Below are 16,216 nucleotides of genomic sequence, written 5' to 3' on the forward strand. Positions count from 1 at the left end.
GCTTGGATCCGAAGGCTTGGTAGAATTCTCTCATCTCATGCAGGTTCTATTGGACGCCAGCTCCAACATATCGCCTATTCTACTCTGGAAATGGCAATGCCTCATCGCACCACAGCTGCGTCTAGTTAATACTCCTAACCGCTACGACGGCAAAATGTGATTCATCACATCCCGTCACCCCATCGCGTCCCCCAGAGTCTAGGCCAGCCCAATACTCCCTCTCACCTTGCAAGTGAACCGCTGACGAGCGGCGACGACGCAACAGTGTGGGAGACGGGAAACGACCCTGAGTGCCAAAATACTTGATTTTCGCCATTTCATGGCCCTGCCACGTTACACACATCTCGGTTTACGGCTTCATGAGGTTGGGCCCAAGCACCTGGCGCCGGCGCAACATGCGTTCAACGGGCGGTTCCCATCCGAGTTCTACTGTCCGGGGTAACTCCACACGGAGCGCTGCGGAGCGACCTTGTTCACATGTACTGGCTGCCACGCCTAAACCTACATCCTGGGTACTATATTGGAACGCAGTGTTCGGGGATTCATGCATGAGCTGGGCCTGGCCTTTCCCCAGTAGATCCCCAGATCCAATACCACCGAGCCCACTCCGTAGATGCTCAGGCGGCGATTAAACTCGGCGTGACTACTCCACCGCGGCACGGGAACCATAAAGGCACTTGGGAGGCCTAAGAATCGGGAGTCTATGACGGAAGGCTCCGGCGCCACCACTGATAAGAACTGCAGATGCTGATGGTGATAGTGGTGCTGACACCCGGTGCGAAAGCTCCCCCGGATGGTGTTTCTCGATCGCAGACGGGCTGCATGGACACATTCCCCGGGCATCAGCAGCAGATTTCCGAAAGCAACCCCAGAACGGGAAGGGGGCGCCGCCGAAAAAGCAAAGAGATGTCTCACGGCTTGCCACGGAAATCCGGGGCATATGCGGAGCAGAACAGGGCTACGGATGTGTCACAGCACTATTTTCAGCGTCTCTACTTTGCACGCAAGTTCACAACGGGACTCGGACCCCTCCACCCAGAGGATGATTTCCCCGCCAAACTAGGATGTTCGCCTCGCCTCACCTCGTCAGGTCAGCCCTCCAATCACCAACCGCATCCGGAAGCCGCCGTACTCCCTAGAAGCCTTGTAGCGCTGAGGGAGGGTGGCACAAGAAAGAGGCTAGCTCAGTGAAATGATAACAGAGGTGAGCAAGAACGCCACTACGGTGAGAAGACGCCAGGATACCGTGCGAGGCTCTTCCAGCGCTGATCGTAAGGGGGCTGTGGCGAACCAGCTCTCAGTTGCGCCTTGGGAAAGCTGTGCTGCACGTCATCCTCGCGTTGGTTGAGGATCACTAATGTGATGGGTGCGTGTGTGGTGGAGCGTGTGGCTACTGGGATTGCACGGAGTACAGAACGTAAGTATGTTTCACTTTAGGACCACCCGTTTGTGGGACATGATACTGAAGGATTCCTCGTCAGATAAGAGGTCTGAGATAAGAGTTTTGAATGTGCGACAAAGTCGAAGCTGAGGAATGGAAGAAGGCCGAACGGATGGAGTTGCCGTCCTCGCCCAGACGAACGACGGCATTTGGCATTCAGTTTCGGGGGGGCATTCGGGACCCGGCTTAGCTGGTGAGACTGGCAGTTCGCATCCGCTTTCCAGCCAGCCCCTTTACTCGCCATCCATCTTCATTCATACCCTCCACCTCATCACCCTGGTCGACACCATCACGTCCATTCTCGTCCATCGGTACCATTCATTTTGCAACTCGCAAGAAAAGTGCGTGAGATCCTCGCGCACCGCTCGCATGTCTCGGGGATCACATTCCCGATTGCCCCATCTCCATGAACTGTCCATCTGATGCAACATGCACCCCTTACTCTCCAAACTACCGATCCTGATGATGCCTCACGGGCTTCTCGCTCAGTCTCGATGCCCTACCTTCAATGTCTCACAGCTTCACCACGAAATCCTTCCCTTGACGGGCTCTGGCTCTGCAGCCACACCTTGTTCACTTCCGGGCAATGGGACCAGTAGTGTCGCGCTGCTAGGACAGTGCGGCGAGAAATCCATCACGACGCGGCTGTGAAGGTGTGCACGAGGGGGTTGGTAGTTGTGGGAGTGGTTGAGACACGGGTCGGCTGACAAGCCATGTGATGTCTGAGTCCTCGCTCGCCCCCGTGGTTGGGTGTAAGGCTCATTCCTGGACCCGGGTGAGGCCGGGAGATGAGAGAGACATAACTATTTGTCGTAAGAAGACGGCACCACATCTTGTCTTGCGACGCGACGCGGGTGAGGCTCAGCTTAGAAGTGTGTGGGTATCCTGATTAACGCTCCGAGTGCGTAACCGGCATCCACCGGCCTGGACCATGGAACTCGGAATGCCTGCCTTGTGATTCAAATGGTGTGTAAGAATGAGGGCGGTTTTGTTCGTATCCGGCCGGATGTCTGGTCTTATGCCCACTGCTAGGCCCCAGGTTATTGCGTAGGCCTGGTAAACTGGTTTCCCAGGACATCGTTCATCCATGGCCCGACCTTGGCAGCGTTCTCGTTGGCCATGCCAGCTTGGGCGAGCTGCTTGGTCCAGTCGGTGACATCGTACAAGGATGTCGTCTTGAGAGCCGAGATGCCGGATGATTTGTCAACGGCGAAGTCCTCGATGACACCATGCCTAGCTTCGAAGCGGAGATTAAGCTGATGGTTTGTCAGTGAGTCCTGCCACTCTGGGGGGTTCAAACTCACATCGAAGGGCAACATGGGCCTCTCCCGGGGGTCATCGTCGTATGGGGACGTTGACAGAGTGAACCTGGGCGTCTGCCCGTAGATCCAGCTCCTGGACCGCAATTCGTCATAGCCCTTGCGGATGTTGACAATACTGAGGGCCTCTTCATCAACCTTGTCTCTAACTTGAAACTCGCCGTACATTTTACCAAACTCGCCCACCACGGCCGCCTCAAACGCGGCATTCTCAATGTCAACGTTCCTAACAGGGCTGCGCACACTGTCCACGCCGCGTGTCTTGATAAACGCTTCAGCAGGGGAACGCAGCATTCCCGAGATGTTGCTCAGGTTGGGACTCCGCAGGAGGCATGTGCCGTGGTGCAATGAACGGAGGCGCGTCAGCTTGTAGGCAGAACCCGAGATCTTGAATGTACCAATGGCATCTCCGGGGACATCCATGACAATGTCGTGTCGCTCGTTGACACGAGTATTGGGCCGTCCCAGGGTGGCGAGAGCGCGCACCACCATATCGGCATGTTTGTTTCGGTCAAAGGCAGCTGGAGGGCAGATGACACTAAAGTTGACATTGCCGCCATCGTGAAATACAGTACCGCCTCCGGAGCGTCGCCGGACGAGCTGCACGGGGCCAGCGGACCATCCGATACTAGAGGGCGAATCTCTAATCTGGGCCAGTCGCTGTAGGTTGACTTCCATCCAGGGGTTCTGGTTGCGGCCGAAGACGATGCAGGGAGCGTTGGTGTAGAGGATGAGGATGGTGGAGTCTTCCGGTGTGTTTTGCAGGAGGTGATGCTCGATAGAGAGGTTGAGAAATGGATCTTGAGAAGCAGACGTGTAGACCTGGACCTTGTTTGAGGGATGAGATGCAGCCTTGGTGAAGCATCGCCGGGGGACAAATGAAGCCAGGGAGGTGAGGCGTCTCGATGGGCGGACTAGGCGGTTAAGGAGAGTCATTGCGAGGTGTGTGGTTTGGGATTGACTCAATGGGACATGGAGTCGATTGTTCCACCGTTGGAGAGCGGCGTGAGTTCCCTGGTTGAGGCTAATTAGGTCGAAAAGTGTTGAGAGCTGTTAGTATGCATCGTGAGTTGGCAGTTGAAAAACATGTCAGCCTTGCAGCGAGGCGACGAACCGCAGGCGGGGTCCTCGACCGGCTGTGGCTTTAGCGGGCTTCAGAGGGTTCTCAGTGGTTCGAGGTGATGGATGCCCCTGCGGCTGGGGTCGTACGTGCCGGAGGTCCCTTGTAAGCCGACGGCAATCCGCTATTGGTTGCGGCGGAGGAAGATGAATTAACCAGAGTTTGAGTCACCACAACCGCACCAATTCCTCGATGAGAAGAAATCGTGGTCAGGTAGACGAGCCTGGGCGTTTATTTCCTTCAACGCAAATTCCCTGCGCAATTGAGTCGTTGCTCCTACGGCTGTTGAATTTTGACGTTTGCTACTAATTAATTGGGGAATTAAGTCAGTACCTAACCTAACCTGCCTGCAGCTAGCAGCCCAAAGCGGAACTTCCACTTGCTCATCAGTGCCCCTCCCCCGCGCTCGCGCTCACCGAGGCCGATATCCAGCCCCAGCTCAACCGCCGCCGCCCCGGCCAGTCCAGCATCACAACCCCCCGCAACGAAAAGGACCGTGTCACCATCCACTCCGGCACCGAAAACGGCGTCATATAGAGATATCCATCTGGGCACGCCCATCCTCCTCACTGTCCCCAACGAGGACCAGCACCCCAAGGACTACGGCAACCAGACCATCAACCTCTTTCCTCGCCCTAGCCATGCCGACTGGACCTACCTCGAGAAGTACGGCATCAAGGCCAGCTCCGGCCGCCGCCGCAGCAGTGCCCGCGAGACCACCGCCCGTGTTGCTGCCGGCGCTGTTGCTGAGAAGTGGCTCAAGGAGGCCTACGGCATTGACATTGTCGCCTTTGTCACCTCCGTCGGCAACATCAAGCTCTTTGAAGACGCTGACGGCATGAGCTCTGACCCTGCCTTCCTCAGTCTCGCCGAGACCATCACCAAGGCCAAGGTTGACGAATTCCTCCCGGTCCGCTGTCCTGACGAAGAAGCCGGCCGACGCATGGAGAACCGCATTGCCGAACTGCGCGACAAGAACGACAGCACTGGCGGCTCTGTCACCTATGTCACCCGCAACTCCCCCGTTGGCCTCGGCGAGCGTTGCTTCGACAAGCTCGAGGCCACCCTCGCTCACGCTATGCTGTCCATCCCCGCAGTCAAGGGCTTTGAGATTGGCTCCGGTTTCCACGGCGCCGAGATGCTCGGCAGCGTCCACAACGACCCCTTCGTCGCTACCCCGGCCCTCGATGCCGCCGCTGAGAAGACGGGCATCCCCCGCTCCCGCCTGCAGACCAAGACCAACCACTCCGGTGGCATTCAGGGCGGCATCTCCAACGGCATGCCCATCTTCTTCAGGGTCGCCTTCAAGCCCCCGGCCATCATCAGCCAGGACCAGACCACCGCTCGCTACGATGCTTCTGGCGAGGGTGTCTTGACCGCCAAGGGCCGCCACGATCCCTGTGTCGTGCCCCGTGCCGTGCCCATTGTTGAGGGCATGGCCGCGCTGGTCAGTGCCGATGCTATCATGTCCCAGCACGCCCGCCAGGTGGGTAAGGGTCTTTCTCTTAAGAAGTCGAAACGTAAAATAAAAAGGAGGATGTGTCATGAGGGTCGCCGACGTATAAATACCAATTAAATGTCCTGTTCATATAAGTTAGATGATTGGATATGTCCATGCACTATATTTCTCGTCGTCTCTTGCGTATCAAAGACTACAACCTTTCTGAATCATGTCGCAAACCATAACATCGGTCTGAATAGCGGTCGGTACCCGCTCCTAAGTGACCTAGCATTCAATCCACATCACATTGCGAACGCCCGAAATACATGAGCCAAACCCCCGTAGACCCTAGACCAAGCCAACCTTGGATATGTCTATATCATGCCCCTGTTTTCCATACCCATTGCAAACGCCGTCCTAGACCTGGTATTCCTCGAGCCCAACCCGCGCCGTAAAGCAGATACAGTAATCTTCCGTATGAACTTGGATAAAATCGTGAATGGTTATAGTAAATTTCAAGGGCCCTGTCCCATGTACGGGTTCTGAAACAGTCCCAACACTTCCCCGGGTATGTATTCAAGCCAAGGGCCGATCAACTCCGGCTGCTGGAGACCAAGGGCTTCAATGTCAATGTCGTGACTGTTGAAAGTGATGGAATTCATGTTTCCCATCGGCTGAGTCCATGGCATTTGGAATGGCACTCCGCCTGACCCATAGTACACTTCATTTGCCCCTACACAGTTGGTGGGGTGGGTAGCGGACATTGTTGACACCGGAATCGCACCGTTTTCTGCCATGGTGCTCGACGATGATGCGCTGTATGCATCGTATCCGTTGGATTGCTGGTTCGAGGGCGTGAATCTGGGCACCATGTACAGTTCTGTGCCATACCCGTCCTCGGGCAAGACGTCGAATTTGACCGTTGGCCGACTCGGGCCGCTGGTGGCAGACATATTGCTATGTCGACGCGGCATCGAGGGTCGCGGAGGCTGCCTCACCGCAGAGGTATTTAGTTGGGGATATGCTGGAGCCAGCAGAGTTGTTGACTCTGGCAGGCTCTGCCTAATAGGGTCGTAGACCATGTTCCCGGGAGGAGTACTTGTTTGCCTCAGTGGCTGTGTGGGGTGGGTGCCAGCCATTGTATCCGGATTCTGATACATGAGTGTCAAACTGGAGCTAGGTGAATTGGCTGTCCCTGCTAGACTCCAGGCGATGGGCGGCCCTGACACCTTCGGGGATGCGAATCTCGGGAACGTGTTTATGTTGCCTTTGCTGTCTCGATGGGACTTGGTGCTCTCATACTCCTCCGACGTGTATGTCTCGCAATCCCAGATGCCCTTGGACTTTTGGTCTAGAGCTGTCAATATGTACTTGACACCGCCCCAATACATCTCAACCTGTTGAAGCGAGTTGTAACAACGTTGGTAGTTCTGATTGGCCGCTGAGGCAAGAAGAGAGTGCCTCGACGACTTTGCCTGTGTGGGCTGCTCCGGCCGCTTAAGGCCTGGTGGTGAACTTGCCCTGGATGGGGTCTCCGAGGCATTCGCGCTCGATTCCATGAGGAATGCGCAGGCAGCAATGTAGATGGGCTGGCTTGTAAACGGGTTCCCGATGAAGCTCTTAGGGTCAATCAGGTCCGCAAAGGACAGGATATCACAGATCGTCTTGGCGCTGCTCATGCTGAGCTCTCGGCTGTCTGGCACCAGCTGCAGTTCGCTTCGGAGTTCAGCAAAGGGCGTAAGCAGCGTCGGCTGATGGAGTATGATGAATAGGGCATGGAACCAGAAATGCAGCAAGATGAAAGTGGTACCCTGACCGGCCCCAAGATACACCTTGAAGTTGCTCACGTTGAACTGCAGTCGCCAGTCCCAGCCCTTGTAGAGTCGGGTAAGTTCATGTTCCATTTCGCCAAGCTTGTCCCAAGTATCCTTGGTCAAGTCTTGGGCATCACGAATCTTGTTCAACACGTCACACACGCGGCCGTAGAGGTTGATGATTTGAAGGAAGATGGGGAAGGGCGCAGGCCACCCAGTGGCCGGGTCAATCGAAGGCTCGGGAAAGGTGAGCTCAAAATCGTCGTCGCGGAACGTCACCGGGCGGCCTGTTCCTGACGAGATGACGCGGTCTAGAATAAAGACTGCCCAGAACGTGTCCATACGCTCCTGGACGACCTCCTTTTGTTGCTCGGGGTTGGGTGGGCTCAATTCATCCTCCTTTTCCTCGGGGCTCTCCTCGTCGCCAGGCTTCCTGATCCAGCTTATGTAGAGGGGATCCTTTTCGCCCTGGTATTGGACTCCCACTTCCTTCTGCAGGCCCAAGTCCACGGCCATCCGGATAGCTAGGCCAAGGTACATCCACAATGCGCTGTCTTGACTTGCGCCAAACCCTTCGTAAGCCATCAGGAGGCACGCCTGGACGGCACCAACGGTTGGGCATGGGAACGTGTCAACAGTGGCCTGCCTGGCTCTCTGAGCAAAGGCAGTACCACGCTCAGTCCTACGCATCTTGTTATTTCCACCCGTAAGGGCGGGTAGGTCTGAAAACCTCGCTGCAAGAGAGCAAACGGAGTCCACAAGGATTGGTTCAACCCTTTTCTCCTTGACCATGCGCAAAAACCTCGGTTGCTTGAGGAACGGATAACTCGAGCCCATCTGAAGAAAAAATGTGTTGACAAGGTTGATTATGAGGGGGTGCACCGGAGCCGGATCGTTTGGATCGTAGACGGGTAGGTCCTCAATGACAACATCGCTCTCGGCGGCGGAGCTGCTACCCAGAGCTCCGCTATGAGTAGACACAGGTGAAGTTGGGGCGATGGAACCAGCGGTCGAGCGACGGCGATCACGCACCGAAACGACCATTTGTTTGAAGCCGGGGACAATGGCAGTTGGGCCAAAGTATCGGAAGTATGGAACGCGATTGTTTTCAGAGCGACGGACAGCTGTTGGAGAGCTCGATGGATCGTGGCCATGGCCATGGCTTGACTGGGAAATGCGTCCTGCCACACCCGGCGCATCACCTTCAGCTGGCTCAGTCGCTTTGGATAGCAAGGTCGCTTCGAGCGGCGGTCGTGGCGCAACCAGTACCTCGGGGGTTACCTTGGCGCGGATCATAGGTTTGTGGGGTTTTGTATCTTCGTCATCGTCGCGGCGATCGGGTAGGTCTCGTCGGTCGGCCTCAGGTCTCCATGCAAGTCCATGCTTTTCGCCCTCCTCCTTCTTGATTTCTTCCGGGTATCCCAAACACCGATGGCCATTCTTGGTACAGGTCGAGCAAAGAGGCCGTTCGCCAGCGCATCTCGTTTTTCGTTTACGGCATGTTAAGCAGCTGCAAGTCGAGTTAGCAAGCTCTCCCGCCAGCTTTCCCCGCTATGTTTCGGCGCGACAAGAGGACATACGCAGCATTGATTCTCCGCCGCTTGGATGGTGGTTGTCCTTGGTTGTGTACGAAGCGGATCGGGCGCGGTGGTGGAACCGAATCCGACGTGTTAATCAAGGTTGCCATGGCTAGGACATGGTGGTCCAGCGCAGATGTAGGATCGTGTTGCTGGGGTTTTATGGAGGTCAAGATGGATCACCGATGGATGGATGACAAGTGACAAGACTTCGGCGGGGTCGCGGGAGCAACTTGCAAGGTTGCCGGCTGGTTCGGCCAAGGAGGCGAGGACGGCCTTGGTAGATGGGCTTGGTTCGGAAGGTATAAGGTGAGGTTTAATATGCAGTGGAGATGTATTAGAGGTAGACGAGATCATGACAATCGCCCAGCAACATCGTCGAGGTCGGGACCGAAGCTTCGACCATGGGACGTAAGTAAGAGGAAGACGTGATGTGAGCCGATCACTTGAGAAGCTGGAGAAGCGATGGCGGGAGGGACGGGAGGCAAGCAACGGAAGCTTAACCAAACGGGGAAATGGACGGGACTGGATGGACGGTGGAGTAGTTACGTTGGAGAGATGGAGTATGGGAGAATGTAGGTTGTGATATTCGAGCAGGCTTGAGGACTAGAAGGCGGAAGGATGGTGGGCCACGCGGTTGAGGACTCAACTCGAACTGGGAAGGGACTGGGACGACAACAATGACAGGGGCGATCCACGCCGGACCAAAGCTTGTGGCAGGCGCGGCGCGGGCCACAGACCACAATGTGGAGTAGTTACTGTGGAAGGAAAGAGCCACATGCATGCACCCTTCTCTCGGTATACCTAACTTATGCTAGGTGCTCCCAATGGTGAGGTGCCTACCTAAAAGGCATATCAAGTGGAAATGGCACTTCTCCTCAGCCGGACCCCGATGTGGGACTTTGGGCAATAATACGTAGGTACCTAGGCAGGTAGCCTTAATTCCTCCATCCCACTCCCCTTCCTTCTCTCTTCCACCCCGCTTTACCTTAGACCCTTCCTCACCTTCTCCTTCTGCTTCCTTTTCCCCAGCCGCCTCGCTTTCCCAAGCTAGGTACCGCTTCTCCTGCCGCCTCTTTCCCCTTCTCCGCACTATCTGTCCATTCCGGGCCGCTGCTCCCCGCCCACCATATCAAGTGACCATCAAAGTGCTGCATTACCATCATCTCCCACGTAACTCCCATGTACCATGGACCATCTACCGGCTGTCCTCCGCAATCCTCCCACTCCTCGTCCACCAACAGAAAGTCATACAGCACACACCAAACAAACCCCCCTCTCTCCGGATGCAATTTGGGGGGGTGGCAGGATCCGTGTTATTAACGAATCACGTAACCACACTGTCAAGGATTCGTTTAGCCGGTTCGCTCCCTCACATCGTGGCGCTCTCCATCCAAATCTCGGCCGGTCGAGCGAAACGCATGTCGATGCAACAGGACAAAACTCGCTGTCGGCTTCTGGTCAGCCACCCCATTGATCACAGTCACGCGAGGTTGAAAAAAAATCCTAATCTCACGCGGCGCCACAACGATGTTCCCAAATAGCTGAGCCCCAGCAGGGATCGCTACAGTAGTCTGCGTCTAGTCACAACGGCATAGCCGTGAAAACATGGCTTGCCAGGTAGCTCATCCCCAGCCGTGTACCCAGAATGAGAGACCATCCGGCAGCCACCCGAAAGCCCCGAAGGTTCCAAAGCCGGGGGTCTCAAGTTCACTGTGGGGGCTTGGCCTTCGGTCTGAAAATCCCCGTGTGCCGCAAATCACAGTCCATGTGCGACTTTCCAAGGGCAAGCTGGGCAGGCTGGGCAGCATTTTGGACGTGTCACCGGTTCACCGGTCAGCTCAGGAAGCAGCAGCCTCTTTTCTGCAAACCCCTCGTCTGGGCATGCAGATCATCATGCACAGTCGAGGTATTGGTTGCTTGTCAATAGGCCACGAGACGTCGCCTACCCTGTAGACTCGACGCCCGAGAATGCCTCACATTCTCTCCATGTCCCCACGTTGTCGCCATTGAGTTTGGGCCAAGACACATGACAAATGATATTTAAGAGCTAAACCAGGGAATTCGGCAGTTGCTTTCCGTTTCCCTGCATGCAGCTCTTGTCCGGAAATGGGTATATCCACGTCGGTGTAGAGGTAGTTTGCAAAATAAAGTTTGGGACCAAATTTGAATCGATTCGCAACGTTAACGCTCACTTAGAACATCGGGAATTAAACCGCAATTCGCCCGTCCACTGAGTTCCTTGTTGTCTAAACATAGTAAATCAATTGATACGAGGCTACTAAATCCAGGATACGCCGTCGACACTTATCAGATGAGACAAGTACGATCCCCACAATATAAAACACATTGCAGACCGCCCATCCCCTTCAACACGTTGGACGCCGGTGTCCAACCCTGTTGCTCGTTTCAGTAAATAACTCCTAACCCCCCCAAGTTGTGTGGTATCGTGGTCCGCCGTAGTCTCAAAGCCCAGTTCCTCATCCAAAAACGATTGTCACTCCCATGTCAGCGCTTACTCTCCTCCAGAGGTCTCCCCCACTCCTCACACCCATCAACATGGCCTCCTCTTGTTGCTGCACCAGGTCTGCTTTGTCTGCACGGTTCCAGACCTCCTGCACGATGCACCATGCTCTTTGGATATTTGTCATGCCTTGTCGACGGTCAATCGCAACAAAAGCCTGACGTGCAAGGTCTCGATCGCCCAGGCTCGTGGCTTCACAGGCGGCGACAAACAAGGGCCACAAGAGAGCTCCCATGGGGCCTGCGTTGTTCACGGTTCCGACGCAATGCGTTAGGCTGACATGGGTGTGGCGCTGCACGAGCGGGTGAGTGCGGGGGTAGCTGTAGATGGTGCGATACAGGTAGACAAAGGCCGAGTGACGATATGCCAACGCGTTATTAAGGATGCTCTGTAGGCGGCCCCTCTCTGCGGACTGCTCGGTGGTAAGCTCCTCCGGATTCCGAGTAAGCACCGAGTCCGAAGGCAGGCCAGGAGTCCAATCCTTTAGAGCTGACTCGATAGACGAGGCCGTAACTTCAAACTCAGTTCGAAGAACGGCCACCTTGGAGAGCTCCCCATGGGTGACGGCAGAATCGAGTTGATCCTTGAGAGCGAGGAGATTAGAGAGGCGATGGATAATAGGCCAGAGTGACGTGGCCATGCCAAGGAGGGTATCGACGCTGCCAAAAGGCGACGATGCACCTCCCGAGTCGAGCGGAGGGAAGGGCGTCATGTAGCTAGCTCCCGGAGCACTGGAGAGGGGGGCTGTCCCAAAAGAGAGGGCCGCAATCACATCGTAGAAGCGGAATGCCTGTATTGGTCAATTCCTGTCACATGGAAAACCCCCCAAAAAAGGAAAAAGGGAATAACGTACTCGTTCGAGGAAAATGCCGGTTGGGTCGCTCGCGGTTTCATTGTTGCTCATAATGGTCAGGGCGCCTTTGAGATGGCCGTCGACAATATTTGACCGGCCTTGCTGAACGAGCTTCAAATTGTTAGTGTCCGGTGTTAAGCAATTCAAGACAAACTCACGACTTCGTAGTAGACGAGTAGCATAATGGCTGCCAAGAGTTCGTTCTGGTTCACCCCCGCTCCCTGCTTAATCAATTGCGCCAGTCCCTGGATGGCTTTGTTATGGAAGTAGACGCTCTTCTCGCCATTCTCAACACCGCGGAACTCGAGGTGCGCACTTGCCAGTGCATATACGGCGTTCGTGACCGACTGGCTATTTTGGCAGAGAGGCAGAACCAGCTGCTGGAACGGGTTGCCACGCTCCTCTCGGAAGACGATCAAGTGGGAGAGCACATTGCAGAAGTGGTCCAACAGGGCCCGGCGGTTCGTGCGGTCGGAGAATTCGGAGAAGTTGGGAGAGCAGAACTCGAAGAGGGGAGACGATACGGAGACGGGGGCAATGAGAGCCAGTGATGGGCTTCGCGTGGTGTGGGCGACCATTGTTGTCGGGGTATGTCGGACGACTTCCTCGACGTCGCCCTCTTCGTCATCCTCTTCGTCATGAGCCGTAACAATAGAGTCTTCGAGGCCTGGAAAATGGAAATCAATCGAGTCGATGGGAGACACGATCGGGAGGTCCCTCGGGCTCCAGGCGAAGAGGCTATCCAGGGGACTCGGAATGGCTGCTTTGGAGGTGATTGGATCTGCCTCAGTCGCGAGGGCCGTCATATCTAGGAGCGCCTCACTGCCGGGCGTTTCTTGCTTCCACTGATGCACAGGACCGGTGGCATCGGGCGACTGGAGAGCCCGCTCTGAACCCGAGGAGGATGAGTGGCCATCATTAGTGAAGCAGGCGATGGATTCACGCCGGCGACGCTGGCGAGGCCGGACGGGCTCGTAGTTGCAGTCCTGGCCGCGCTCCAGACAACGGGCGCATTGAGGCCGGATCTCGTCGCATTTCTTCTTCTATAGGCGCGTTAGGAGTGGCAATCCGGGGTTGGGGGTGGCATTTACTTTTTCTTTGCTGTCGAGGGTGTCATGTCAGCGTCAATTTGTCATGATAGGAACCAGAGGTACTCACCAATAACTACATCCTGAACGGCGCAATCCAAGTTCCAACGGTTAGCGGGGGCTCCTTGGAGGCTGGCAGAGGCGTCGGCGAGGTTTCAGTAGGGCGCACACGTACCTGCGCGGGAGCGCTTCTTGGGAACCTTGGGTGGCGCGAGTCTGGTATATAACAACATGATGAAGTCTTTGGTGTGGGGATGTACAGTCCAAAAGGCGAGGCGATCAAAAACAGTCAATTATTCGTCTTCCATCTGCCCGATCAGGCTATCATTCATGGCCTTCTCGCAGAAGAAAAGCCCAGACTCGGGATCTTATTAGGGTGTAGCTTGCTCAGTCGCGCATGCTCTGGGCGCAAATTGGGTTGTGGGAAAAATACGGCTGCAAGTCGGATGATGGCAGGGCGGGCGGGTGCGGTACGGTGTACGGATCCGTGTAGTGGCCGGGAGTAACCGCAGGGAAGTCGAGGGGAGATGGCGATGTCGGCTGGGTTCGAGGATCTCGATGTTTTGGAGGATGTTGAGGGCAACAAGGACGAACGCTTTCCAGGGGGACAGACGGAGACAGATATGACGGCAGCCGAGGCTCGAGGGAATGGGAAAGAAGAAGGGAAATCAAAAACGGATGCCTTGTGCTGGTTGGGGCGTCATGGTTCGGTCCATCTCTGCACAGCATCGTGACCTTGGAGCGCCGGGCCATCCCTGGCCTTGCTTGACCATCCGTCTAACCCCTGTCGGGTGAAGTGGATCACACCAAGTTGCGGGGTTACAGCAATGCCCAGTGGTACCGACTTGGAGAGGAGAGGCCTTTCTACGGGGGGTCTGGGGGACCTTCTGGGGAGCTTGGGGCTCGCGGGCGTGATTGAGGGGGTTGGAGGGGTGTCGGGGACTTGGGGGGGATGAATTACAGGGGCAGCGGCCTGCATAGGTGGCCAATCCTAAAGCTCACAGGCTCGCATTACAGGGGATAAATAGAGCTAATCACCGGGACGAGACCTATTTCAGCGTATTCACAGTGGCGAGGGTCGCGACAGACGGTACTGTGCCCGGTGCTTCAGTGCTTTCCAGCACCTACAGTGGAGCAGCCCCGCCCGCTTCGGACGCAGCAGGTGACTGTGAAGTGACTGACAATGACAGCTGCAGCCCTCGGACGTCAATGTTCCCACTGTGCTGCCGGGACCCGGGTTTGGGGGTTTGAATTGGGGGAGGAGTTGCAACACCGAGAATCCAGCATGCTTAAGCCAGGTGTGAAGATGGACAGTCGCAGTCACACCCGCAGCCGCAGCCGCACACCGACATCGATGAATCGTCAACGTGGCAATTTACCACATGGCAAACATCCCTCCCTGCATCTACCCAGATCACAGACACAACACCCGGTCCTTGGCCGGCGTCCAGCGCCCGGCGAGATGGAAAATCTGGGGTAAGTTGGCGACGCCGTCGCCCGTTCTGGTCCGGGGTGGTGATGGGCGAGTCGTTGTGACAGGTGCGGCAGAGGTGAACCCCAACGCCAGCGACCAGGGCGCTATCCGTCGCGGCCCCGCGTGGCCTTCAGCCGGTAGAGATCTCCAGGGCTAGATCATGGGAATTGTTCTATTACCCAAGCGGTCAGCGCCGCGGTATTTTCTAGCCTATTCTACGGCTCTTGTGCAGGTCCAGGTCCAGGCAGGAACAAAACAAAAACGTGTTCTCGGGCGGGGGGTAAGTTGGGACGACATCTGCCGGCACCGACACGAGCCGCTGGGTGATGCATACGAGGGAATCCATTATGATGAGAGTTGCGCCGTCGAATCTCTCGTGTCGAGTCCCCCGCATAGTTTGGATGCGGAGGTTGAGTTTGAGGAATATTCTGACGGGGTCACCCGCCCTTCGGGTCGGCCTCGAGATTGCAGGGACAAGGCGACGCTGATCTTTCGAGCGATGATCCTGGGGAAATACGAGAAGTCTAATAAGGCCTGAAAAAGTACCGTCTGGGTCGCTAACTAGCCTCTGCTGGAGTCAGTCTCCGCTGGAGTCAGTCCCTTGCGGATGATCCGGCTGTTTAGCCATAGCCGGGCAAAGTTGCCAAACCGAAGACGGCAGAGAGCAAAGACACGATGCTGGCCAAAGCGGAGTTTCCATGTTCGGAGACCATTGTCCCCACTCCTGTGATGTGTGGCCGACTTCACGCGGATGGAAAGCTCCAGAGCGGTAATGATCGGGGCCTGTTTGAGATCATCAGCCCAGGACCCAACCTATTTCCCTTTATGCGGTGTCGGCTGGGGCTGAAATTTATGGGTGTTCAGTGGCCTTATTATCCATCACCCACCCGTCTTCCAGCTGCCTGCTTAGCATGGCAGGCTCTTTGTCCGATGGGCGGCATTGGCTTCAGATGCCAAAAGACACGGTGGGTCATTGTTACGCGCCGAGGTCGAACACCGCACAAAATGCAACAATTCAGGTGAATGCCTGCTCAAGTCCGGTGGGATGAGTCTAGAATCTGCAGAGGAGACAAGCATACAGTAGGGCTTGCGACTATTCGACGTCTCCTGCTAGATGGGCGTGAGCCGGCCGCTGGTTGGCTGCTTGCCCATTTGTCTCACCCGAGACAGTGGATCGGGCTTGATCAAGCGTGTCGCACCAACTGCTGTGTGCATTTGGAGATAATGGCTTTGGCTTCAGCTCGCCACAATGACTTGGCGGTCAAAGTGCATCCAAGAGAAACGATTGCCAAGGCGAAGCTGGAGGATGGGCTTGCTTGAGCGCAGCGGGTCTATGCCGGGACGCCAACATCGAAGAGGGCATGAATGATGGAAATAATGAGCAAGGATTTATGAAAGCGGCCAACAGAGACATCCATTAAAGGCTTCACTCAGGTGAATGCCGTCATCAATTCGTATCCGCCCGCTCGGATCGGATCTTCATGTTGTACCTGCCTGGACATCGACACGACCTCAGTCACCTGACGTACACCTCTCATCACTTAAACTCCAGTTCATCCCAGCAC

At 55.9% G+C, this 16,216-nt stretch overlaps 5 protein-coding genes across 5 annotated transcripts; 1 reads left to right on the forward strand and 4 right to left on the reverse strand.

The window, feature by feature from the left end:
* Positions 1–2,481: 2,481 nt before the first annotated feature.
* BGZ61DRAFT_531108 (uncharacterized protein) lies at positions 2,482–3,696 on the reverse strand (the record flags this gene model as incomplete). Its single annotated transcript, XM_046253660.1, has 2 exons — positions 2,482–2,697; positions 2,746–3,696. The coding sequence occupies 2 exons, from the start codon at positions 3,694–3,696 to the stop codon at positions 2,482–2,484; spliced, it is 1,167 nt and encodes a 388-aa protein (XP_046106155.1).
* Positions 3,697–3,941: 245 nt separating this feature from the next.
* On the forward strand, positions 3,942–5,651 carry BGZ61DRAFT_492931 (chorismate synthase; the record flags this gene model as incomplete). Its single annotated transcript, XM_046250588.1, has 4 exons — positions 3,942–3,965; positions 4,241–4,376; positions 4,420–5,400; positions 5,479–5,651. 4 exons carry the CDS (start codon positions 3,942–3,944, stop codon positions 5,649–5,651), a joined length of 1,314 nt encoding a protein of 437 aa, XP_046106156.1.
* On the reverse strand, positions 5,469–9,311 carry BGZ61DRAFT_417789 (fungal-specific transcription factor domain-containing protein). The gene is made up of 2 exons (XM_046243416.1): positions 8,716–9,311; positions 5,469–8,645 (listed from the first exon to the last, which is right to left on the reverse strand). Exons 1-2 carry the CDS (start codon positions 8,820–8,822, stop codon positions 5,837–5,839), a joined length of 2,916 nt encoding a protein of 971 aa, XP_046106157.1. The 5' UTR covers positions 8,823–9,311; the 3' UTR covers positions 5,469–5,836.
* A 1,646-nt stretch (positions 9,312–10,957) lies between these two features.
* BGZ61DRAFT_449134 (fungal-specific transcription factor domain-containing protein) lies at positions 10,958–13,840 on the reverse strand. Its single transcript, XM_046245563.1, has 6 exons — positions 13,353–13,840; positions 13,248–13,260; positions 13,181–13,190; positions 12,248–13,132; positions 12,090–12,200; positions 10,958–12,026 (listed from the first exon to the last, which is right to left on the reverse strand). Exons 1-6 carry the CDS (start codon positions 13,408–13,410, stop codon positions 11,193–11,195), a joined length of 1,911 nt encoding a protein of 636 aa, XP_046106158.1. The 5' UTR covers positions 13,411–13,840; the 3' UTR covers positions 10,958–11,192.
* BGZ61DRAFT_212246 (uncharacterized protein) lies at positions 13,184–13,977 on the reverse strand. Its single transcript, XM_046238027.1, has 2 exons — positions 13,353–13,977; positions 13,184–13,260 (listed from the first exon to the last, which is right to left on the reverse strand). Exon 1 carries the CDS (start codon positions 13,928–13,930, stop codon positions 13,565–13,567), a length of 366 nt encoding a protein of 121 aa, XP_046106159.1. The 5' UTR covers positions 13,931–13,977; the 3' UTR covers positions 13,184–13,260; positions 13,353–13,564.
* Positions 13,978–16,216: the final 2,239 nt, after the last annotated feature.

The sequence above is a fragment of the Ilyonectria robusta genome (genome assembly GCF_021365365.1).
Source record: "Ilyonectria robusta strain PMI_751 chromosome Unknown BGZ61scaffold_7, whole genome shotgun sequence".
Taxonomy (NCBI): Eukaryota; Fungi; Ascomycota; class Sordariomycetes; order Hypocreales; family Nectriaceae; genus Ilyonectria; species Ilyonectria robusta.